The 19615-nt window shown below is 58.1% G+C and overlaps 8 protein-coding genes across 8 annotated transcripts; 6 read left to right on the top strand and 2 right to left on the bottom strand.

Annotated features, from left to right (window-relative positions):
- Positions 1 to 2713: 2713 nt before the first annotated feature.
- B0T15DRAFT_521873 (glycosyl hydrolase family 61-domain-containing protein) lies at positions 2714 to 4339 on the top strand. The gene is made up of 3 exons (XM_062868584.1): positions 2714 to 3160; positions 3220 to 4074; positions 4147 to 4339. The coding sequence occupies exons 1-3, from the start codon at positions 3062 to 3064 to the stop codon at positions 4207 to 4209; spliced, it is 1017 nt and encodes a 338-aa protein (XP_062727347.1). The 5' UTR covers positions 2714 to 3061; the 3' UTR covers positions 4210 to 4339.
- Positions 4340 to 5578, bottom strand: B0T15DRAFT_521876 (NADH-ubiquinone oxidoreductase complex I, 21 kDa subunit-domain-containing protein). Its single transcript, XM_062868585.1, has 4 exons — positions 5450 to 5578; positions 5374 to 5390; positions 5102 to 5307; positions 4340 to 4950 (listed from the first exon to the last, which is right to left on the bottom strand). Exons 1-4 carry the CDS (start codon positions 5513 to 5515, stop codon positions 4664 to 4666), a joined length of 576 nt encoding a protein of 191 aa, XP_062727348.1. The 5' UTR covers positions 5516 to 5578; the 3' UTR covers positions 4340 to 4663.
- A 190-nt stretch (positions 5579 to 5768) lies between these two features.
- Positions 5769 to 7523, top strand: B0T15DRAFT_571914 (replication fork protection component Swi3-domain-containing protein). Its single transcript, XM_062870874.1, has 3 exons — positions 5769 to 6057; positions 6117 to 6192; positions 6248 to 7523. Exons 1-3 carry the CDS (start codon positions 5843 to 5845, stop codon positions 7130 to 7132), a joined length of 1176 nt encoding a protein of 391 aa, XP_062727349.1. The 5' UTR covers positions 5769 to 5842; the 3' UTR covers positions 7133 to 7523.
- On the top strand, positions 7524 to 9498 carry B0T15DRAFT_521880 (isocitrate lyase). The gene has a single exon (XM_062868586.1). It carries the CDS (start codon positions 7599 to 7601, stop codon positions 9414 to 9416), a length of 1818 nt encoding a protein of 605 aa, XP_062727350.1. The 5' UTR covers positions 7524 to 7598; the 3' UTR covers positions 9417 to 9498.
- B0T15DRAFT_521883 (uncharacterized protein) lies at positions 9499 to 10898 on the top strand. The gene is made up of 3 exons (XM_062868587.1): positions 9499 to 9841; positions 9895 to 10036; positions 10105 to 10898. Exons 1-3 carry the CDS (start codon positions 9774 to 9776, stop codon positions 10756 to 10758), a joined length of 864 nt encoding a protein of 287 aa, XP_062727351.1. The 5' UTR covers positions 9499 to 9773; the 3' UTR covers positions 10759 to 10898.
- A 225-nt stretch (positions 10899 to 11123) lies between these two features.
- B0T15DRAFT_79933 (NUC185 domain-containing protein) lies at positions 11124 to 15243 on the top strand. Its single transcript, XM_062871330.1, has one exon. It carries the CDS (start codon positions 11222 to 11224, stop codon positions 15089 to 15091), a length of 3870 nt encoding a protein of 1289 aa, XP_062727352.1. The 5' UTR covers positions 11124 to 11221; the 3' UTR covers positions 15092 to 15243.
- Positions 15244 to 15682: 439 nt separating this feature from the next.
- B0T15DRAFT_387671 (uncharacterized protein) lies at positions 15683 to 16322 on the bottom strand (the record flags this gene model as incomplete). The annotated part of the gene is made up of 2 exons (XM_062864399.1): positions 15683 to 16183; positions 16257 to 16322. Coding segments are annotated over 2 exons (567 nt in total), but the record flags the coding sequence as incomplete, so codon positions are not given.
- Positions 16323 to 16985: 663 nt separating this feature from the next.
- B0T15DRAFT_508122 (uncharacterized protein) lies at positions 16986 to 17648 on the top strand (the record flags this gene model as incomplete). The annotated part of the gene is made up of 2 exons (XM_062867694.1): positions 16986 to 17142; positions 17296 to 17648. 2 exons carry the CDS (start codon positions 16986 to 16988, stop codon positions 17646 to 17648), a joined length of 510 nt encoding a protein of 169 aa, XP_062727354.1.
- Positions 17649 to 19615: the final 1967 nt, after the last annotated feature.

Below are 19615 nucleotides of genomic sequence, written 5' to 3' on the forward strand. Positions count from 1 at the left end.
CTGGAGTAAGGGCGGTGGTGGTGTACTGTGTACCTACCTAGGTCGGGTGAAGTCGGGAAATTATCTTGATGGATGTATCGTCCTGGATTTGCCAGCCGTATTGATGCTGATGAGATCGGTCGCAGCCAGCGTTGAGGCTGATATTTGCCACGTCAACATTGGATGTATCGACGACATCGACTTTTGACTTTTGCTGGTACCCTGCTAAGTGACCGCGTCAGCACGATGTTTGCAACATTCGTCTGATCTCGAGAGATCGGACGAATCGAGGACCAACTCACCATGGTTGTCTTCATGAAGTTCATGTCCAACCCCATCTAAATCATGATGTGATCATCAGACTTGACCAAGACAAGCCTCTCCCCGCCTAGCACTAGCATCCTTACATGACCCGCATACGTGTTTGGTCATTCCTAGTATTGCTTCGCTACCGCTATGGTCAAACCACGTCCTTGAACCCCGGGATTCCGGCCAGTATGGCCAATCACCGGTTTTCCGAATGGGCTGAGTGTTCTTTGTTCCAATTCAGTGCAAGCACTGCTCAGCCTGTGTTTCCTTTCCGAATGAGGGTACAAGGAATCCTCTTCTCCTTGGCGGTTGTGCAGAATCTCAACGTGATCCCGCCGCGTGTAGTCCTCATCTTGTTCTTTGATGTTCTGACAGTCAAGAAGCCTGCCAACCAAGGGTAGACCGCAAAGCGATATCCCGGAGGCACTTCTATCAAGTTATATGTCTGTCAGCACTCTCGGAGCAATGGAGCAATCTCATCCAGCGGGGAACAGACGAACATACTAAGAGGGGTCAAGTCAATGGATAGAACCCGTTTAGCTAGTAGCTTTCCTTGTAAGTGGCAGTCGTCTCGTCGTGTGAGTTTGAGATGCCGCGGGTTTCGGTTGCGGTTGTCGGGGAGAAGCAGGCCCATTGTGCCTGGCATCGGTACGATGCAAAGTGCCACGCAAAGCGATTGATGGCTTCTCCGTTGACGAGCCAAACGACCCAGGGATTCGAAATCTTCGCTGTTGATTGGAGACTTCGAGTTTGCTTGTGGATTTGAGGATGGGATGGAAATGGGATGGAGAGTGGGATGGAGAGTCGGTCGATTACTAGTAAGAGAGAGAGAGAGACGGGCCACCAGCAGACTGTGAGAGTCTGTGCGGGCTACCTATTGCTTGGGGCAGGGGACTTTTCACTACTGGTAATGTGCAGGTGCGACTTTCACCACCGGGCGACCAGGCTGCTAGACAGGTGGGTAGGCGAGTTCTAGCCTAGGTAGAGGTGCCTACTTCAACGCAGCGCCCTGGTTGAGAGATAAGGTACAGCTACTAGAGTATGTACTTCACGGTCATAAACAATAAGGCAGGCACACGGACGCATAGGTACACCTAGGTGGTCTGAACTCCGATGTGGAAAGAACCCAGCTGAGTCACTGCGGTCACTTATATGCGGGAGGGCTTGAAGCCCTATGGACCATAAGGACCAGAAAGGTCTTGGTAGTTGAACCGTTCAACATTAAGGAAATAAGGCTTGATCAGACCTACATATGATTTGGAGATAAAGAGACTGACTGCAATCATGGCCGAGGGAACTAGCACACCCTGAATGAACATAGCTGAGCCTGGTGTTTGAGCAGGTAACGCTTCATCACTTCATGCGAGGTCCCAAGCCACTGCGCTGTCCGGCCTACTCAGAAACTTAGCCACTCAATGAATACAGCACTCCCCGCAAATCCGTCTCCCTGAGGTGGCCCGGGGGTTGGTTCTTCCAACAACGCTGTTCGCTTCCCCCCCTGATTTCCAGCTCTCAATCCAACATCACACTGCCTTCAAGATGTTTAGCACGCTGACATTTTCTTGAAAGCCGCGGCTGTCTTCTCACAGCGATACCTACTAACACGACGTATGTCCAAGCTGCATAGATACCGTCTTGCCTTGCATCTCTGTGTGGTAACTGCTCGCTAATTGCTACCATTCCCATCAGTCCTATCCGCAGCCCGGTTATTGCAGAAAGAACATGGTGTTTCTCTTCCGACAGCAACTTCGGGCCGCATCCTGGAAAAGCCGCTACGAGGCCGCGTCCGTACTAGTATCTACTACGACAGCAACGTCGATAACGGCTGCTTTGTTTTCCATCCGCTCCAACGGCAGGGAAGTCCACATCAAGTTGTCGCCTTCCATCCTTCTGTAACATCGTCGCCGCCGCCACTCTATACCACAAGTGCACCGCCGAGGTCAGGGACAGAGGTGGAGAGATGGACGCCCGGGGAAGAAGGTGCGTCAGAGGAGGCGGGGATAAGGAGGAGGAAGATCCAGAAGAGATCAAAGCCTTCCTTTGTTACTGGCGCCCCTTTTCGCTAGTAGCCGTGTCATGTGGACTAGTTAATCGTCATTGAGACGGAAGGCACCTCAACCCGACCTCGTAGAAGACCAAGCAGGCACAACAATCGATAGCATAGAATAGAACAGAATAGTGGCTCGGCATCTGGTGTTCCCCATACAAACATAAACCGGGAGGGATGCTCCAGCCACTCTATCCCACCCCCGTTGAGGAAGTTCCGGCCGGAATGGGATGCCCGCGGTGCCGGGTAAATTGGCGTCCGATATTGCGGCCACGGCGAACCACCAATGACCCCCGAGAGTGGCACGCTGCATGACCGCATGCCGCATATGCCTGCCGCGCCGCGGGACGAGCGCAGAATCTGGGGTATAGTGCTTCATATATCTTGGTCCGGGGCCCCAGACGCCTATCTCGGCAGGTCGCTGGGGTTGAAGGCGGCCCGAGAAGGGGGCCCCACGTCCGATTTCTCTGGTCAGAGAGAACATTGCGGCCGGTAATTGATGCTGACAGGTCACACGCTGTCTCTCGGGCACGGGCTAGGATTAGCGCCTGGGTTGGGCATGGATCGAAGAGGGGAGGTATATAGCTAGCGCAACAGGCATGGAGCCACTGGTCTTTCAGGGCATCTCATATGGCCATACTCCCGCTTCCCCTCATTGTCTCTCTATACACATCCTACGAGATCTGGTAACAGTAGAATTCTAGGATACCATAACCCAGAGGCACCATGAGGTCAACATTCACCGCCGCGTTGGCAGCCCTCGCTGCGCAGCAAGCAGCTGGCCACGCCACCTTCCAACAGCTCTGGGTGGACGGTACAGATTATATAAGTCTCCCCCCCTTGACCGCAAGGCCCTACATGACACCAACTGACCTCCACAGCACGGTACCTCCTGCGTGCGCCTGCCATCCTCAAACTCCCCGGTCACCAACGTCGGCAGCCGCGATTTCGCCTGCAACGCCGGCACCCGGCCCGTAAGCGGCAAGTGCCCCGTGCGGGCGGGCGGCACCGTCACGGTCGAGATGCACCAGCAGCCCGGCGACCGGTCATGCAACAACGAGGCCATCGGCGGTGCCCACTGGGGTCCGGTGCAGGTATACCTCTCCAAAGTACCCGACGCGAGCACGGCCGACGGGGCGTCGGTGGGGTGGTTCAAGATCTTCTCGGACTCGTGGGCCAAGAAGGCCGGCGGCGCCGTGGGCGACGACGACCACTGGGGCACGCGCGACCTCAACGCCTGCTGCGGCAAGATGGACGTCAAGATCCCCGCCGACCTGGCCCCCGGCGACTACCTGCTCCGCGCCGAGGCGCTGGCCCTGCACACGGCGGGCCAGTCCGGCGGCGCACAGTTCTACATGAGCTGCTACCAGATCACTGTCTCAGGTGGCAGCGGCGGGACGAGCACGCCCGCAACGGTGCGGTTCCCCGGAGCGTATAGTGCCAACGACCCGGGCATCAAGATCAACATCCACGCCGCCGTCAGCAACTATGTCGCGCCCGGTCCGGCTGTGTACTCGGGCGGCACGACCAAGAAGGCCGGCTCTGGGTGCGCCGGCTGCGAGAATACCTGCAAGGTGGGCTCGTCGCCGACGGCGGTGGCTCCGTCGTCTGGGAACGGCGCGGCGAACGGTGGCGGCGCGACGCCCGGCCAGGGTACCGGCAGCGGCGCGGGGGCTTGCAGCGTGCAGGCGTATGGCCAGTGCGGTGGTAGCGGCTATTCGGGCTGCACCCAGTGTGCGGTAAGTGGTACTTGTTTCGTTCATATACGTGGTGCTCGAGACGCTTCTTGACTGACGAGGTTGTTGTTGTAGTCCGGCTATACCTGCAAGGATGTTTCCCCGCCGCACTACTCGCAGTGCGTCCCTTCTGTGTAGGTAGGAATAATAGGGGGAAGGTAGGTCCCGATGGGATTGGGAAGGTCAGGATGCTGTGTGAGACCCGTTGCGAGGGGTTACATCTGGTTGAGATTGTCTGTATAGCATGCGTTAGCAAATATATTTTATCTCTCAATGTTTAGAGGACGTAATCTCAGGGCTAGCATGCTTAAGTTAGCTGAAGAGGAAAGCTTCAAGCGTGCGAAAAGTTGTGGAGGGCTTTCTTAGGCACGCTTGAGTGAATGCCAGTACTTGGGCAAATGAAACCAGCCGAAATCTTAGATGAGCTGTTGACGCAAAGAAAAGGTCTTTTGACTCAGGACCGCGTAGGCCCTCGTCTAAATGTCGTATGTACACCCGGCGCCCGACCTGACAAGGGACCTGGTGCCACTCCATGCATCCTCCACGCTTCCTACCAGCAAACACACCTCCATCATCCTCCCCTTCCACCAACTCATGACGAGCCCCCCTTGGCCAGGCGCTCAGCCTCCAGCTCCCTCTCGGCTTGCTGGTAGTACTTGGCCGTGTCAACGCCGTGCTGGTTGTGGTTGACGAAGTTGAACCAGGGGAGGACGCCGATGAAGAGCGCCGAGTACCGCGACTGGCGCGCGGCGACACCTTGCATGGCGGGCGTCAGCCGGCTCTCGCCGTAGAGCGGCAGGCCGGCCTTGACGCGGTCGACCATCTCGCGCATGTCCATCTCCACCTCGCGGGCGTTCTCGCTCATGCCGTAGAAGCGCACTATGTCCCCAGTTAGCGCATCTGGTCCCCATGCAAATACCGTGCGCTCCAAATGATCTAGAAGCCCCCTCCATTCACACCACAATAACGAATCGTGTGGTTTTCCCAGATAAAGCGCGGGGTTGGCAGAGGGTGGAACCGGTTCACGTACGGATGGAGCGCTGGTAGAAGTAGAGAAAGCCGCCTGCAAAGCCAATAAAGCCAGCAAGTCTCATCGCCTGGGCAAAGCCGCCCTTGCCAACCTGCGACGGGGCGAACTTCTCCATGGCGTAGAGCAGGCCGGGACCCGCGGCGGCGGCAACGGTGCCGTGCACATAGTCGGACGGCCGGGCGTACCGGATCACACGCTTGAAATGTCTGCGACGGCCAATTGGGTCAGATTCATCAGATTTGCTGCGGTAGATTCGGGCGCGGAGGACGTACGGGTCATTGTCGATGAGCTGATTCCGGCGTCAGTTGTATGTCGCAAATCGCCAGCCAAATGGGGCCATGAACTTACTGGGTAGTCGGTTTTGATGGTCTTGCTGGGCCATTGGTAGGTCTGGGTGGGTTGTGTGTTCGACATCTTGGCGGCGGCCGACAAGGCGTCGTCGAGGAGGTCGCGATGTGCTGAGCAACTTGATCCGAGTCTCTCGTCGATTGGAAGCTTCCTGGGTGGAGCTCGACCTATAAGTTGTGCCTGAGGCGAGAAGAGCACCGCCACGGTGAGCGCCACAACCGGGAATAGTCCAGCCACAGCATGCCCTTACAGGGATTAGCCGATGTGACGCGACGAGACGCGCTCTCGAATATATGAACGCGTTTACTACTGGTAGTTACTTGCCGTTCAGCACAGCACTTGTAAACCACAACAATCGAACTTGCTGGTACAACACAAGACGTACTTGTGAAAATGCCGCCAGGAATACGAGATAATGCCAACTTTGTCAACGACTACCTCGCTGACTTCAACGATGACGATGACCCGTTCAGGTCTCCCAGCCCAGAGCCGCCCAAGAAGACTGGCAACAACGAGAAGGAGAAAAAGAAAGATGTACTGGGTATCGAGACACAACTCGACCTGAAGAGGAAACCCAGAGCGCCAAGAGTGAAGCTGGATGAATCTCGGTTAGTAACTTGCATTTGGGACGTCGATGCGGACAGGATGGCTAACTCCCATGTCCCAGACTGCTCTCGGATAAAGGCATACCTAAACTACGAAAGATGGCACCGAAGCTCAAGTTCAAAGGCAAGGGACACGAGGTAATTCCAACTGCAGCCACCCATGTCCCCATCACAAGCACTAACCCACTCTCAGTTCTCCGACGCCGCCCGGCTCCTGTCATTCTACCAAGAGTGGCTGGACGAGCTCTTCCCCAAAGCCACCTTCCTCGACGCGCTCGCCATGGTGGAGAAGACGGGCCACAAGACGGTGATGCGCAACGCCCGGCTGCAGTGGATAGACGAGGGCAAGCCCAAGGCCGCTGCGGCCGAGGACGACGAGGACGTGGACTACGCCATCTTTCAGGGACCTTCTGCGCCGCGACAACAGCAGCCCGACAAAGCTGCGCCGGTTGTCGAGAAGGCCGCGCAGGCCGCGCGAGAGCGGGCCAAGACGCCGGTGGCGGCGGCGGCGGACGACGACCTGTTTGGGGATGATGATATCTACAATGCGACTCCGCGGCGGAATGCCGGCAGCAGTATGGCGGCGCCCAGGCAGGTGGTGAGGGACGCTGTTCCGGATGAGGATGACCTGGACGCGCTGATGGCTGAGGCCGAGGCACAACAGTCTGGAAGTAGGACACAGCAGACCGCTTCCGGTCCTGGGTCGGCGACTTTCAGGAGTTTATTTGGGAACGGAGCGGGAGGCACGGCGTCGGTGCCATCTGCGGAGCCCGATGACGACGAGCTGGATGCATTGATGGCGGAGGCGGAGGCGGAGGCACAGGCTGGGTCAACTAGGCAGAGCCAGCCGGTTGTGGGCGGGAATACTTCCGAGAATGGGGCGTCAAAGCAACAAACCGTGCAGGGTGTCGGTGACGATGACGAAGATGACCTTGATGCGCTCATGGCGGAGGCCGAAGCTGCGGCTGGCCCGCCAACACACAACACTGGCTCGTCAGCACAGGCCGAGACGGGTCAGCCAAGCGTGAGCTTCGATGACGATGAAGAGGCCATGGCCGAGCTGGATGGTCTATGGTGACGCTGCGATTTACATTTATGAGCGACGGCTATACGGATGCAACTATGTATGGTACTACGTATGATGAATGGTACTATGTATGATGAATTTGCTGACAGCGGGATTCTCAAGTAAAGAGACATCGAGAATTGAGTCTGGCTTTGACCTTGGCATGTTGACCACATCGGCGGCAGCTTCTCTTACGATGCCACGGCTCAATACAATCTTTGAGAGGCGAAATCAACTCCTGTACTCCGTAAGAATTGATCGTTTCACACTCACCTCCGAGCCGATCCGCCGAGCCGACCCCGGAGCGTAACCCTGGCTAGCTTCGGTCCCCACACCTCGGCTTTAGCGGGGCGAGCGGCTTCCCCAGATAAGCCCGGCTATTCCCAGTTACCTACGCATTACACTCAATTGATGTGAGTGATGAGGAAGCAAACCTGGGACGCACTCTAGTGTCCCAGTATCTTAGGACGACCGATCGATGCTCCGTATAGCACTTCCACGCGGGGCGGGGGGGACCGCCTCGGCACGGCCGCTGTCCGCCGTCTGGGCCACTGTCGGCAGAAACTCCCGCCGGCTGCTCTCGCTCTCCAGCAAGATGGCCGCTCTCCCGCCCGTCGATGCCTCGATCCCCTCAACCGCACCGAGCACATCATACCAGCTCCTCCCTGAGGCACAGAAGGCAGGCGCAGTCGAGCAGGCCTTGCACCAGCAACAAGTAAAGGATGTGGAGGCGTGGTGGGCATCGTCTCGCTTCACCGGCATCAAGCGGGACTGGACGGCCGCCGACGTGGTGAGCAAGCGCGGGTCGCTACAGCAGTCCTACCCAAGCTCGACCATGGCGCGCAAGCTCTGGAACCTCGTCCGCGAGCGGGAAGCTGCCGGGCAGCCCATCCACACGCTGGGCGCCATCGACCCCGTCCAGATGACGCAGCAGGCCCCGCACCAAGAGGTGCTCTACATCTCCGGGTGGGCATGCTCGTCGCTGCTGACGACGACGAACGAGGTGTCGCCGGATTTTGGCGACTACCCGTACAACACGGTGCCCAACCAGGTCCAGCGCATGTTCAAGGCCCAGAGCATGCACGACCGCAAGCACTGGTTCCAGCGGTCCAGGATGACGGCCGAGGAGCGCGCCAGGACGCCGTACGTCGACTATTTCCGCCCCATCATCGCCGACGGCGACACGGGCCACGGCGGGCTGACGGCCGTCATGAAGCTGGCCAAGCTGTTCGCCGAGAACGGCGCGGCGGCCGTGCACTTTGAGGACCAGATGCACGGCGGGAAGAAGTGCGGCCACCTGGCGGGCAAGGTGATTGTCCCGACGGGGGAGCACATCAACCGCCTCAAGGCCGCGCGCTTCCAGTGGGATGTCATGGGTACGGAGAACCTGGTCATTGCGCGCACCGACTCGGAAAGCGGCAAGCTGCTGTCGTCTTCCATCGACGTACGCGACCACGAATTCATCCTGGGCGTGGCCGACCCGGCTGTTGAACCTCTCGCCGAGACCCTCGCGGCCATGGAAGCCAAGGGTGCCTCGGGAGCCGACATCGATGCGTTTGAAGCGCAGTGGGTGAAGAGCACCAAGCTGGTGACCTTCGACGAGGCTGCGGCGGCACACTTCGAAGCCCAGGGCGTCAGCGCGGACACGATCGCCAAATACAAGGACGCCGTCGCGGCCGACCGCGACATGGGCATCTCGGCGCGGCGCAAGCTAGCCGAGTCCCTCACCCCGGGCAGACCCGTCTACTGGAGCTGGGACGTGCCACGCACCCGCGAAGGCTTCTACCACTTCCGCGCGGGCATGGCGGCCGCCACCAAGCGGGCGCTCGCCTTCGCGCCCTACGCCGACATGCTCTGGGTCGAGACGGGCGACCCCAACGTGCAGGTGTGCCGGGACCTCGGGCGCGCCGTGCGCGCCGCCTACCCGGGCAAGCCGCTCGTGTACAACCTGTCGCCGTCCTTCAACTGGATGGCGCACGGGTGCACGCCCGAGACGCTGAGGAGCTTCATCTGGGATATCGCCAAGGAAGGGTTTGTGCTGCAGCTTGTGAGTCTGGCGGGCTTGCACAGCACGGCGACCATCAGCAGCGAGCTGGCGAGGAGGTTCAAGGATGATGGTATGGCGGCGTATGTCGAGCTGGTGCAGAAGCGGGAGAAGGAGCTGGGCGTCGACGTGCTCACGCACCAGAAGTGGAGCGGGGCGAATTATGTTGATGCGGTGCTGGGCCATATCCAGAGTGGGAGTTCGGGGAGTAAGAGCATGGGGGATGGCAATACCGAGGGGCAGTTTGTGTAAGTTGTGACATGCGCGAATAAACAGGAAATTCTGTATATATTATACCTTTCGAACACAAGCCGCCAGATACCTTATTACCTTCGTCTGTGTTAAACACTGTCACTGTCTGAAGCCCTAGTGCTATTCTGTCCAGTGATTCCTTCCACGGTTGATCACACGACACTGCTGAACCGCTGTCAGCCGGCCCATTGTTTACTTATCGCCGCTATCGGCCTTATCTGTCTCAGGGTCCTACTCCACTGTGTGCCCCTCAACACCATCGCCATTGTCTCGACATTCCAGCTCCTAGGACCGACATTCTCACAACCTTACAACCCTAGACGCTAAACCTAGACCCCTATTGCCAGAGTACACGCAATGGCGTCTTCAGGTATCCTGGCCGGCCGTCTGGCTGGCAAGAACTGCCTGATCACCGGTGCCGCCGGGTAAGTCACTTCTAAGAGATAGAGGGAGGCCGGGCCTAACACTGCTTGCTTAGAGGCATCGGTCTTGAGACCAGCATTCTGTTTGCCAAGGAGGGCGCCAATGTGCTCATGACAGACGTCTCTAATGAAGCGCTGATGACAGCCTTCGGAAAGGTCGGCCATCTGGTCCCGAACTGCAACCGCATTGAGTGGAGGGTTAGTCATTTCGACCCGGAACTTGGTGTTCTCTACAGCCCCGTTGATCAGTACCTAACCATGTCCAGGTCTGCGATGTCTCCAAAGAAGCCGACGTGAAAGGCGCCATCGAGCACCTGGACGACTGGGGCGGCCTGGACGTCATCTTCAACAACGCCGGCATCATGCACGCGTGCGACGACGACGCCGTCAACACGCCCGAGAACATCTGGGACCTGACCATGAACATCAACGTCAAGGGGGTCTGGTACGGGTGCAAGCACGCCGTGCTCGCGCTGCGCCGCCACGACAAGAAGAAGGGCAGCATCATCAACACGGCCTCGGTTGTCGCCCTGGTCGGCTCCGCCACCCCGCAGCTCGCCTACACCGCCAGCAAGGGCGCCGTGCTCGCCCTGACCCGGGAGCTCGCCATCGTCCACGCCCGCGAAGGTTTTCGCTTCAATGCCCTGTGTCCCGCGCCGCTCAACACGCCGTTGCTGCAGGACTGGCTCGGTGACGACCAGGCAAAGCGGCACCGTCGCGAGGTGCACTTCCCGACGGGGCGGTTCGGAGAGGCGGTCGAGCAGGCGCAGGCGGTGCTGTTCCTCGCGAGCGACGAGAGCAGTTTTGTGAACGGAACGGACTTTGTTGTCGATGGTGGAATGACCAAGGCCTATGTCACCCCGGAGGGCCCCGCGGCCCCTGCGCCGGTCAATAATGCGCTCAAGGATAGGCTGGACTAGGGGGAGAGGGAGGATAGTGGTTCATTAGATGGGAACCTGAACGGCGCGAACAGAGTACTTTGTAGTAACTTTGCTTTATGGCTCAATCCGGCCTTATGCATAACCCCCTCACAACCTAATGCAACGCCTTTTATGTCCACAAAACAAACGTCGCACAAACTGGATGCCTTTTCGTGGTTCAGCCTTGTTAAACGTGCAGGACGGGTCCATAAGAAGCAGCCTACCAAACTAAGTACACTCCCATCTGCGCGTAATCGTACTATGTAGCTGGACTGCCCCGCGAACCAATGCCCCGCAGGACCAGGTGCTATACGTAACCGAAAGGCTTAAGCTATCTGCAGCTCACAGATTTGTCTGTTTGACAGAGCTCCCATCTTCACCACTACACTCCGCGCAAAGTTTTCCTCTCCATAGTTGATCATCAGTTTTCTTTCGCAGGCCGACCGGCCTTCATCTGACCATCATGGCATCAGAGCTCAGCGAGGCCATGCAACGATTGCATCTAGGCGATGACGCCTCCTTCGATGCCATCGATGACATACTAGACAGCACAGCACCCAGAGAGCCGCAGCAGCAAGATGACCTCGACCAACTGCGCGTGGAGCTCGAGCAGAAATACCTTTCCCCATCGACCACGTTCTCCACCCAATGGCTGGACAAGCTCCAGCAGCGCTGGGACGCGCCCGCCGACTACTCGCTCCTCTTCCGCATCGCCCCGACCCAGTCCCGCACCGTCACGCGCTTCATCCGCCACGGCCTCGAGGGCCGCGTCACCGGCTACCGCAACGTCACCGTCCCGGCGTCCCACGCCACCGCCAAGACGAGCACCTCGATGCTGCGCAAGCCCGCCAGCCGGGCTGAGTTCGTGCGCGGCGCCGCTGGCTTCTTCCCCTTCGCGCCCGGCGGCCTGGACGGCATCGAGTCGACGGCCGCTTTTGAGGATCAGCTGCGGACGACGCAGGCTGCTGCTGCGGACGAAGTGGATAGCAGGAAGAAGCTGGAGAAGGTCATCAAGCTGGGCGAGGGCGGGCTGCTCGAGGTGGCCCCGGGCCTGAACCGGGGGATTGACTTCAGCAAGAGGAGGAAGATTGCCGATGCTGAGAGCGAGCGGCAGGCCAAGGAAGTGGAGGAAGTGCTGGGCCAGGAACCGGAGGCCGCGCCTAAGGGGAGCGACGAGGAGGGCCAGCGGACGCCGTCCAGTGGCGAGGAAGCCGAGGATGGGGGTGGACAGGAGGAGGCGGAGGACATTGACGTCATCCTTCCCGTCGAGTTCCCTGCGCTCGAGCCTCGCGGCACACTTGCCGCGTCCAGCGCTAGGCGGGCTGGGCGCGAGTGGGCTCACATGGTCGACATCAAGCGGGACATACCCAACTTCCGGGAACTGGTACCCGATATGGCCAGGGAGTGGCCCTTCGAGCTGGACACGTTCCAGAAGGAGGCTATCTACCACCTGGAGAACGGCGATTCGGTGTTCGTCGCGGCCCATACGTCGGCGGGCAAAACGGTCGTGGCAGAATACGCCATCGCCCTCGCCGCCAGACACATGACCAAGGCCATCTATACCTCTCCGATCAAGGCGCTGAGTAACCAAAAGTTCCGCGATTTCAGGCAGACCTTCGATGAAGTCGGCATCTTGACGGGCGATGTGCAGATCAACCCGGAGGCTAGCTGCCTCATCATGACGACCGAGATTCTACGGAGTATGCTCTACCGCGGCGCCGACCTCATCCGGGACGTCGAGTTCGTGATTTTCGACGAGGTCCATTACGTGAACGATTACGAGCGCGGCGTGGTGTGGGAAGAGGTCATCATCATGTTGCCCGAGCATGTCTCTCTCATCCTGCTTTCTGCGACCGTTCCAAACACGTACGAATTCGCGTCTTGGGTTGGCCGGACGAAGCAGAAGGACATCTATGTCATATCGACGCCGAAGCGTCCTGTTCCCCTGGAGTACTACCTCTGGGCCAACAAGAACATCTACAAGATCGTCGATTCGGACAAGAAGTTCATCGAAAAGGGCTGGAAGGATGCCAACGCCGCGATCCAGAACAGGGATAAGGCGAAGGCCATTGGAGGGCCACCAGCAGGGCCATCTCGCGGTAATGGCAACCAAAGAGGAGGAGGCCGCGGCGGCGCACAGAGAGGCGCCAATCAACAGCGTGGCGGCGGTAGAGGCGGCGGCCAGCAACGAGGAAGGGGCGGGCCGCCCCGCGCAAGCCACGCTCCGGGCCACATGGGCCGGACAGGCAGGCCTGGCGGATTCACGTCGGCTGCTCAGGACAAGAACCTCTGGGTGCATCTGGTACAGTTCCTGAAGAAGCAGAACCTCCTTCCGGCCTGTATCTTCGTCTTCTCTAAGAAGCGGTGCGAGGAGAACGCCGATGCCCTCAGCAACCAGGACTTCTGCACCGCCAACGAGAAGAGCGCCATCCACATGATCATCGAGAAGTCGATTGCGCGGCTGAAGCCAGAGGACCGGGTTCTGCCTCAGATTATTAGGTTGAGGGAGCTGCTGTCCCGCGGCATTGCCGTTCATCACGGCGGGTTGCTGCCCATCGTGAAGGAGCTTGTGGAAATCCTGTTCGCCCAGACCTTGGTGAAGGTTCTCTTCGCCACCGAGACCTTCGCCATGGGGTTGAACCTTCCTACCAGGACTGTGGTGTTTTCCGGGTACAGGAAACACGACGGCCACCAGTTCCGGAACCTTCTGCCCGGAGAGTACACCCAGATGGCCGGCAGAGCCGGACGACGTGGTCTTGATACGGTCGGTACAGTCATCATTGTTCCGCCGGGAGGAGACGAGGCCCCTCCCGTGTCCGATCTCCGGCAGATGATGCTCGGCGAGCCTAGCAAGCTCCGGTCGCAGTTCCGGCTGACGTACAACATGATCCTCAACCTCCTCCGCGTCGAGGCCCTCAAGATCGAGGAAATGATTAAGCGTAGTTTCTCCGAGCACGCCACTCAGCAGCTCTTGCCGGAGCATGAGAAGGCAGTCAAGCTTTCGGAGGCGGATCTGGCCAAGGTCAAGAGAGACGCGTGCCCGGTCTGCGATGTCCACATGGACGAGTGCCACCAGGCTGGAGAGGACTTCAAGCAATTGACGGAGGAATTGTATCGCATGTTGCTGGTCAACCCTCTGGGTCGCAAGATGTTCTCGCCGGGCCGACTTGTTGTATGGATGAAGGAAGGCGTCCGCACGGCCGGCATTCTCCTCGCCGAGGGCGCCAGCGTCAAGAGCAGTGCTACGAACCCGACACTACATGTTCTCGAAATCAGGACCAACCGAGAGGTCCGCAACGACACGGATATCCTCCCCTTTGTGGGGCCGTTTAGGAAACACCTGACGCCGCTACCACAGGCCAGGAAGCACATCTCAACCAAGACACTGCACGTGCCGATCAGCGACCTCGTTTGCCTCACCAAGTACGTCACCCGGGGTGTCCTGCCGGATATCTTTGGCGGAGACGGTTACCAGCAGGCGAAGGATAAACTGCACCAGATCTGCCGATCGTGGAACCTGGACCACTGGGACGAAGCCGACTTCGGCCGGATCAAAAATCTGGCGGTCCACGACATCATCAACAAGCGGCGCGAGGCCGAGATCAAGGTGATCAAGTCCCCGGCGGCCAAGTGCAACGCCTTTCTGAAGCACTACGCCATGTGCCACGACCAGTGGCTGATCAAGACGCACATCGAACAACTGCGGCAGACGCTCTCGGAGCAGAACCTCCAACTGCTGCCCGACTACGAGCAGCGCATCCAGGTGCTCAAGGACCTCTCCTTCATCGACGACGCCAGCCGCATCCAGCTCAAGGGCAAGGTCGCCTGCGAGATCCACTCGAGCGACGAGCTGGTCCTGACCGAGCTGATCCTAGAGAACGTGCTGGCCGACTACGAGCCCGCCGAGATCGCCGCGCTGCTGTCGGCCTTTGTGTTCCAGGAGAAGACCGAGTCGGTCCCGCGCCTGACGGCCAACCTCGAGCGCGGCATGAAGACCATCGTCGACATCTCGGAGAAGGTCAACGGCGTGCAGACGCTGCACCAGGTCATCCAGACGAGCGACGAGAGCAACGACTTCGTGTCGAAGCCGCGCTTCGGCCTCATGGAGGTCGTTTACGAGTGGGCGCGCGGCATGAGCTTCAAGAACATCACCGACCTGACCGACGTGCTGGAGGGCACCATTGTGCGCACCATCACCAGGCTGGACGAGACGTGCCGCGAGGTGAAGAATGCCGCGCGCATCATCGGCGATCCGGGCCTGTATCAGAAGATGGCCGCCGCGCAGGAGTTGATTCGCCGGGATATTACCGCCGTGGCGAGCTTGTACATGTAAAAACGTCGAGATTTCTCATCATGGCATGGGTACGGTACTAGTACCTGTAAGCTAGTTACCTTACTCGGTTTCGGGAGTTTTTACGGCAGAAGTTGATTGTTGGGATAGATACTTGTGGTGCTGTTATGACGGATACACCATATGACCATGACATGACTTTACGGGTTCCTCCATGATCGAGGAATAAAAGGTGGCCATGGGAGATAGATAAAAAAGAAGAAAAAGCTGTTCGTGGAAAATTGAGTCCTAAGTGATGCTGAATATATCTGCCTCTGTCCCGAAAAGTCCACCCACCCACCCTCATAGGAATCCAGCATAGGTAATCCTCCAGTGTCGTCTAGTCATTAAGAAACCTTCATCAGACCCTAGCGCCCGCAACGCCTGTTAAGAAAGTCCCATCCTCTTCCCATGGATAGTGAGGAACGATGCACCACCCTGCGCAGTCGTCCTTTATTCGTAATAGCCATCATCCATCATCCCGCTGGCGTTTGTTCTTTGCTTCTATCATCCGTCCCGGTAACGATGACACCCGCCGCACTAAATCTAACCCGCACTCTCTCTTTAGTGTCTCTTCCCCTCGCCCCTTGATTCTTAAGCCCTCAGGGCCCTCAACCGCTGCTGCAGCGCATCCTCCACCTCGGGCGTCGGCTCGGCCGGCTCCTTGACCGGGTCGACTTTGCTGGTCGTCGCCTGGCTCAGCTCCTGGCCCAGCTCGAGCCCGGCGTCGTCCGCCAACTTGCCCAGCAGCTCGTGCACCGCGTCGTCGCTGACCTGTGCCACCACGGACGTGCTCTGCGTCATGGCGTCCTGGTAGATGCCGTTGCTCATGGCGTATTCCTCGTTCTGCGACCGGAACTGCTCCAGCGTCAGCAGCGTGCGCTCCGGGTTGGCGCTGCGCTGCGCCCGCTGCATCGTCTTGGACGACTGCGCCATCATTGCCGTCATCCGGTTCATCGCGTTGTTGGCTTGGATCTGGGCCAGGGACAGCTCCGCCATGTCGGCTGCTTGGTCCATTTGTGCTGCGATCGCCTGCTTGGCGAGGAGCATGCGGGCTTTCTGTGCGGCTTGTGCTGTCTCGCCCTTTTTGAGGAGCTGTCGTGGGCGAAGAGGAAGAGTTTAGTTACTAGCGGCACATAGGTTTGGGGGATAGAGGGTTTTGAATTACGTTTTGGATTTGTTTCTTCAACTCATTGTCTTGCTTTGCGGCCTTCTGGGCTTCGCGGCGGGCTTGCTTCGCGTTGAACTATCCGAGTGTTAGATTCCGCGGCCTATGGATGCTTTTGCACAGCCAGCCGCTGGGTTAAAGAGGATGATGCGTACTCGCGCCTGGAACTCGGTTTGCATGTCCCGAGCAAGTTGTCGATTCGCCATGGTGACGGTCGGTATGCGATCAAAAGCGTGATGGTAGGTTTCAACTCGAGCGATGCTGGTTAGGTCCAAGGTTGCGGTTTGAATTGCCGCTTGATGAATGAAGTGGCGCACAAGGCGGCAACCGGACCGTTCATGTCTGGGTCAGGCAGCCGATGCGGGCTCCCGTTGGCCAAACTTGCGTCGGCTGATAGTTAGCGGGGCAGGGGTAACGTTGAGATGAGCGGGGCTACTTCCTGCCGCATGACGCACGTTTTGTGGCTGGTGCGCAAGGGATTCTTTTACCGCTTCTGGGAACTCACCGTTGCGGTTGCCACATGTCTGAGGTGGGTATTTGTGGGTCAAAGGGTCGAGCCACACATTCTTGGTCCCGCTGTCCGGGCATGGATGGGCATTTTTCGAGAATTGAAGAGCATTTTTTTTGCACTGGCCATCTTCGCTTCACCGATTGACCGCAAGTCTTTTTCTTTCTCGTCCTATACACCAAGTCATCTCCTATCCCGAGGCATTCGAAAGCAGCTGCACCATGGCGACAATGCGGAAACACAACGTCACCACCTTCCCTCGTCCTCCACTTGTGGAGAGAACCAACCGTCACATCCAGATCAAGTGGCACGGCCAACTATTAGCCGACTGTCCGCCCGGCGAGGGTTACTGGGTGCTCGAAGCCCATCACGCTCCAGGTCCGTACCCTCTTTGGGGTTCTCCATCTTCTCCATCTCTCCATCTCTCCATCCACCATCCCATCCACCGGTCGTGGATCCCTGGCTAGACCCGAAAATGCTACGTCCGTTGCGTGCGACAACCCACTGACTTCCGGCGCTCCCCTTGTGCAGTGTACTTCATCCCTCCCAGCAGAGTGCGGCTGCCCCTTTCGACGACGCCCCGGTCGACCTTCTCCGAATTCCATGGCGCCGCCACGTACTACGCCATCATGAGCCCCATCTCCGCTGCCGAGATCATTCAGAACCGGATCTGGTCTTATAACGAGCCGCCCAAGGAGTACGAGGCCATCAAAGGCTACCTCGCCTTCTATGTTGGACCATGGGAGTGCTATGTCGACAATGAGAGGGCTCACCCGCCGCCGGGTGACTACTACGGAGGCTGGGTTACGAGCGATATCGAGGGTCTCGTGAAGCCGGCCCACCATCAATGGGGTACGCCCACCGCATGGGACGCTGTCTTTTGAAGGGACATAAAATGAAAGAGCAAGGGTAAAGGTAAATACTATATCTCACAAACCGCCGGCGCTATCTCAGGGGGTAGTGTTCGAGCGGCCAGCATGTTCGGTGTCTGCGGCGTTGGGGACTTAACACACGGAGGGCATTGGGCTGGTCCAAGGTCGAGTGAATAGACGGTACCGGAGAAAAGTATTTCAGCGTTATTCAAAACCTGATGATAGTTGTTCCAGATGTGGGATGTCCAGCGTTTGGTCGACTGACTTCTTCCCACACCGCCACTTGTTGTGCTTCTATCAGACTCAAAGAGGGGGGGTGCCGTCACGACCAGAAATCTGCACAGCAGCATGGAATATATCTCTAGTGCTGAATGGAGTTTGTTCCCGGCATTTTTCAGCCGCTTCCTCCGCCCACACTTTAGATTCCGTGCCGCTTGACACCGTCCCAGACTTCTGGCACCTCATCCACACAAACTAACCCACAACGGCTGCGGAGGATTCTCGTCGCTCCAGTCATTCTCCATATCCCGGATGTGACCCTCCACTGTACCACTTGGCTATGACTGCGGACAGAAGTTGGGCATTCGTCTCGCACGGGGAAATGGGAGTCAGGGATACCGGGCCGGCTGTTAGAGGCGATCTGGGATGTAACGCACTTGCGCGCAGTGTGGGGAGGCGATCGGAGAACACGACCGAAGTTCTGCTTGGCCCACAGAGCCACCCCACATAGCGATTGGGATGCTCGAGAGGCCCTCGATCCTCGAGTCATGGGATGGGTCGAGAACGGTGATCGATCGTTGAAGCGCTGCGTATGAGTCGGATGGATGTCATGACGCGGTGATGTTGGGCGGGAGACAAGGTCAGTAGAAAGGAGAAGAGAAATTGGTCGCTCATTGATGGGGAAGACAAAAGACTGCAGGTGAGGAGTCAAGGGCTGTCGAGGAGCTGCAGTGAGCCGCGCACGTGCCTGCCAAGATGCGGCGTCGTCAAAGACATGTTTCACCACCGATCGCCCCGCGGAATGGACCCAAGATGGAGTCGACGCGCACTCAAGCCTCCCTTTCATATCAATAAAAGCATCCCTCGGGTCTGCTCCATCTGGAAAGTCCAATCTAGGTCATCCCCCCAGATGGAACAGTCTTTGTTCGTAAAGTAGTCCTGTTTTCTTCCTACAGTGCACTACAGACCTGGGATCATACACTCTGAATAAGCTGACTGCCTGTACAATAACCAAGTTAACTACTAACATAGCACCCTACGAGATGCATGCAAGCAGAACACGTTGGTACTGTACAACACGTTGGCCCAAGCTGGCTGTCAGCGAGACAAACGGATCATGAGCCAATCCGAAGCCGTTCCCCCCCTCCAGCCGAGAGGCTGTCTGATGGAATCCGCCCTTTCTAAAAGACCTCCGTCGGAGTGACAGTGTCACCGGTTATAGCGCGAGCCACAGATCTCGGTTTAATGCTCCGCAAGCCTACGAAGTTACTCGGGTCCGGGGAAATTCAGCCTGATTGCACTGTTTCATGGCCTTTTCGCCTGGCAGTCTTCTATGGTCCGCCTTATATTACCTGGGCACCGTTCTGAAAAGACGGAGGTTTGCCACTGGTAAGTCCAAGAATTGGTCAATCAAACATGCCATGGTAGACGCTCGACCGGCACAGAAGGGAGATATTGTGAATACTAAATAAATCAATTACTCCCTGACGTGCGGACAATGAACAAATCCGGCTGGCCATCTCCGTCTTGAATCCTGTAACGGAGCACACATGTCTCGGTTATGTCGGGTGTCACCATCGCACCGTCGCTTCTGCAGGTCAGCCAACGCGGTGAGCCTCCGATGAATGGCGCACCCTCAAATCTCGTTCCTGGTAGGGAGTGTGCGTGGAGCGGAGGCTACACGTGTACCTATTGTAGTGCAGTGGAGAGAGGTATCGCTAAGATTAGTATAAACCGGACACGAAATCGTATCGTCAATG

This window comes from Chaetomium strumarium (assembly GCF_033439665.1).
Source record: "Chaetomium strumarium strain CBS 333.67 chromosome Unknown B0T15scaffold_1, whole genome shotgun sequence".
NCBI lineage: Eukaryota > Fungi > Ascomycota > Sordariomycetes > Sordariales > Chaetomiaceae > Chaetomium > Chaetomium strumarium.

Excerpts from the sequence above, each read along its gene's own strand:
- B0T15DRAFT_571914 (XM_062870874.1), top strand. The coding sequence starts at position 5,843 with ATGCCGCCAGGAATACGAGATAATGCCAACTTTGTCAACGACTACCTC. Across the intron at positions 6,058-6,116 it reads GTGAAGCTGGATGAATCTCG|ACTGCTCTCGGATAAAGGCA; the intron begins GTTAGTAACTTG and ends CCCATGTCCCAG. Across the intron at positions 6,193-6,247 it reads TCAAAGGCAAGGGACACGAG|TTCTCCGACGCCGCCCGGCT; the intron begins GTAATTCCAACT and ends ACCCACTCTCAG.
- B0T15DRAFT_521873 (XM_062868584.1), top strand. The coding sequence starts at position 3,062 with ATGAGGTCAACATTCACCGCCGCGTTGGCAGCCCTCGCTGCGCAGCAA. Across the intron at positions 3,161-3,219 it reads GGGTGGACGGTACAGATTAT|GGTACCTCCTGCGTGCGCCT; the intron begins ATAAGTCTCCCC and ends CCTCCACAGCAC. Across the intron at positions 4,075-4,146 it reads CGGGCTGCACCCAGTGTGCG|TCCGGCTATACCTGCAAGGA; the intron begins GTAAGTGGTACT and ends TTGTTGTTGTAG.
- B0T15DRAFT_521880 (XM_062868586.1), top strand. The coding sequence starts at position 7,599 with ATGCTCCGTATAGCACTTCCACGCGGGGCGGGGGGGACCGCCTCGGCA.
- B0T15DRAFT_521876 (XM_062868585.1), bottom strand. The coding sequence starts at position 5,515 with ATGTCGAACACACAACCCACCCAGACCTACCAATGGCCCAGCAAGACC. Across the intron at positions 4,951-5,101 it reads CTTCTACCAGCGCTCCATCC|TGCGCTTCTACGGCATGAGC; the intron begins GTACGTGAACCG and ends CTGGGGACATAG.
- B0T15DRAFT_521883 (XM_062868587.1), top strand. The coding sequence starts at position 9,774 with ATGGCGTCTTCAGGTATCCTGGCCGGCCGTCTGGCTGGCAAGAACTGC. Across the intron at positions 9,842-9,894 it reads CTGATCACCGGTGCCGCCGG|AGGCATCGGTCTTGAGACCA; the intron begins GTAAGTCACTTC and ends CTGCTTGCTTAG. Across the intron at positions 10,037-10,104 it reads GCAACCGCATTGAGTGGAGG|GTCTGCGATGTCTCCAAAGA; the intron begins GTTAGTCATTTC and ends AACCATGTCCAG.
- B0T15DRAFT_79933 (XM_062871330.1), top strand. The coding sequence starts at position 11,222 with ATGGCATCAGAGCTCAGCGAGGCCATGCAACGATTGCATCTAGGCGAT.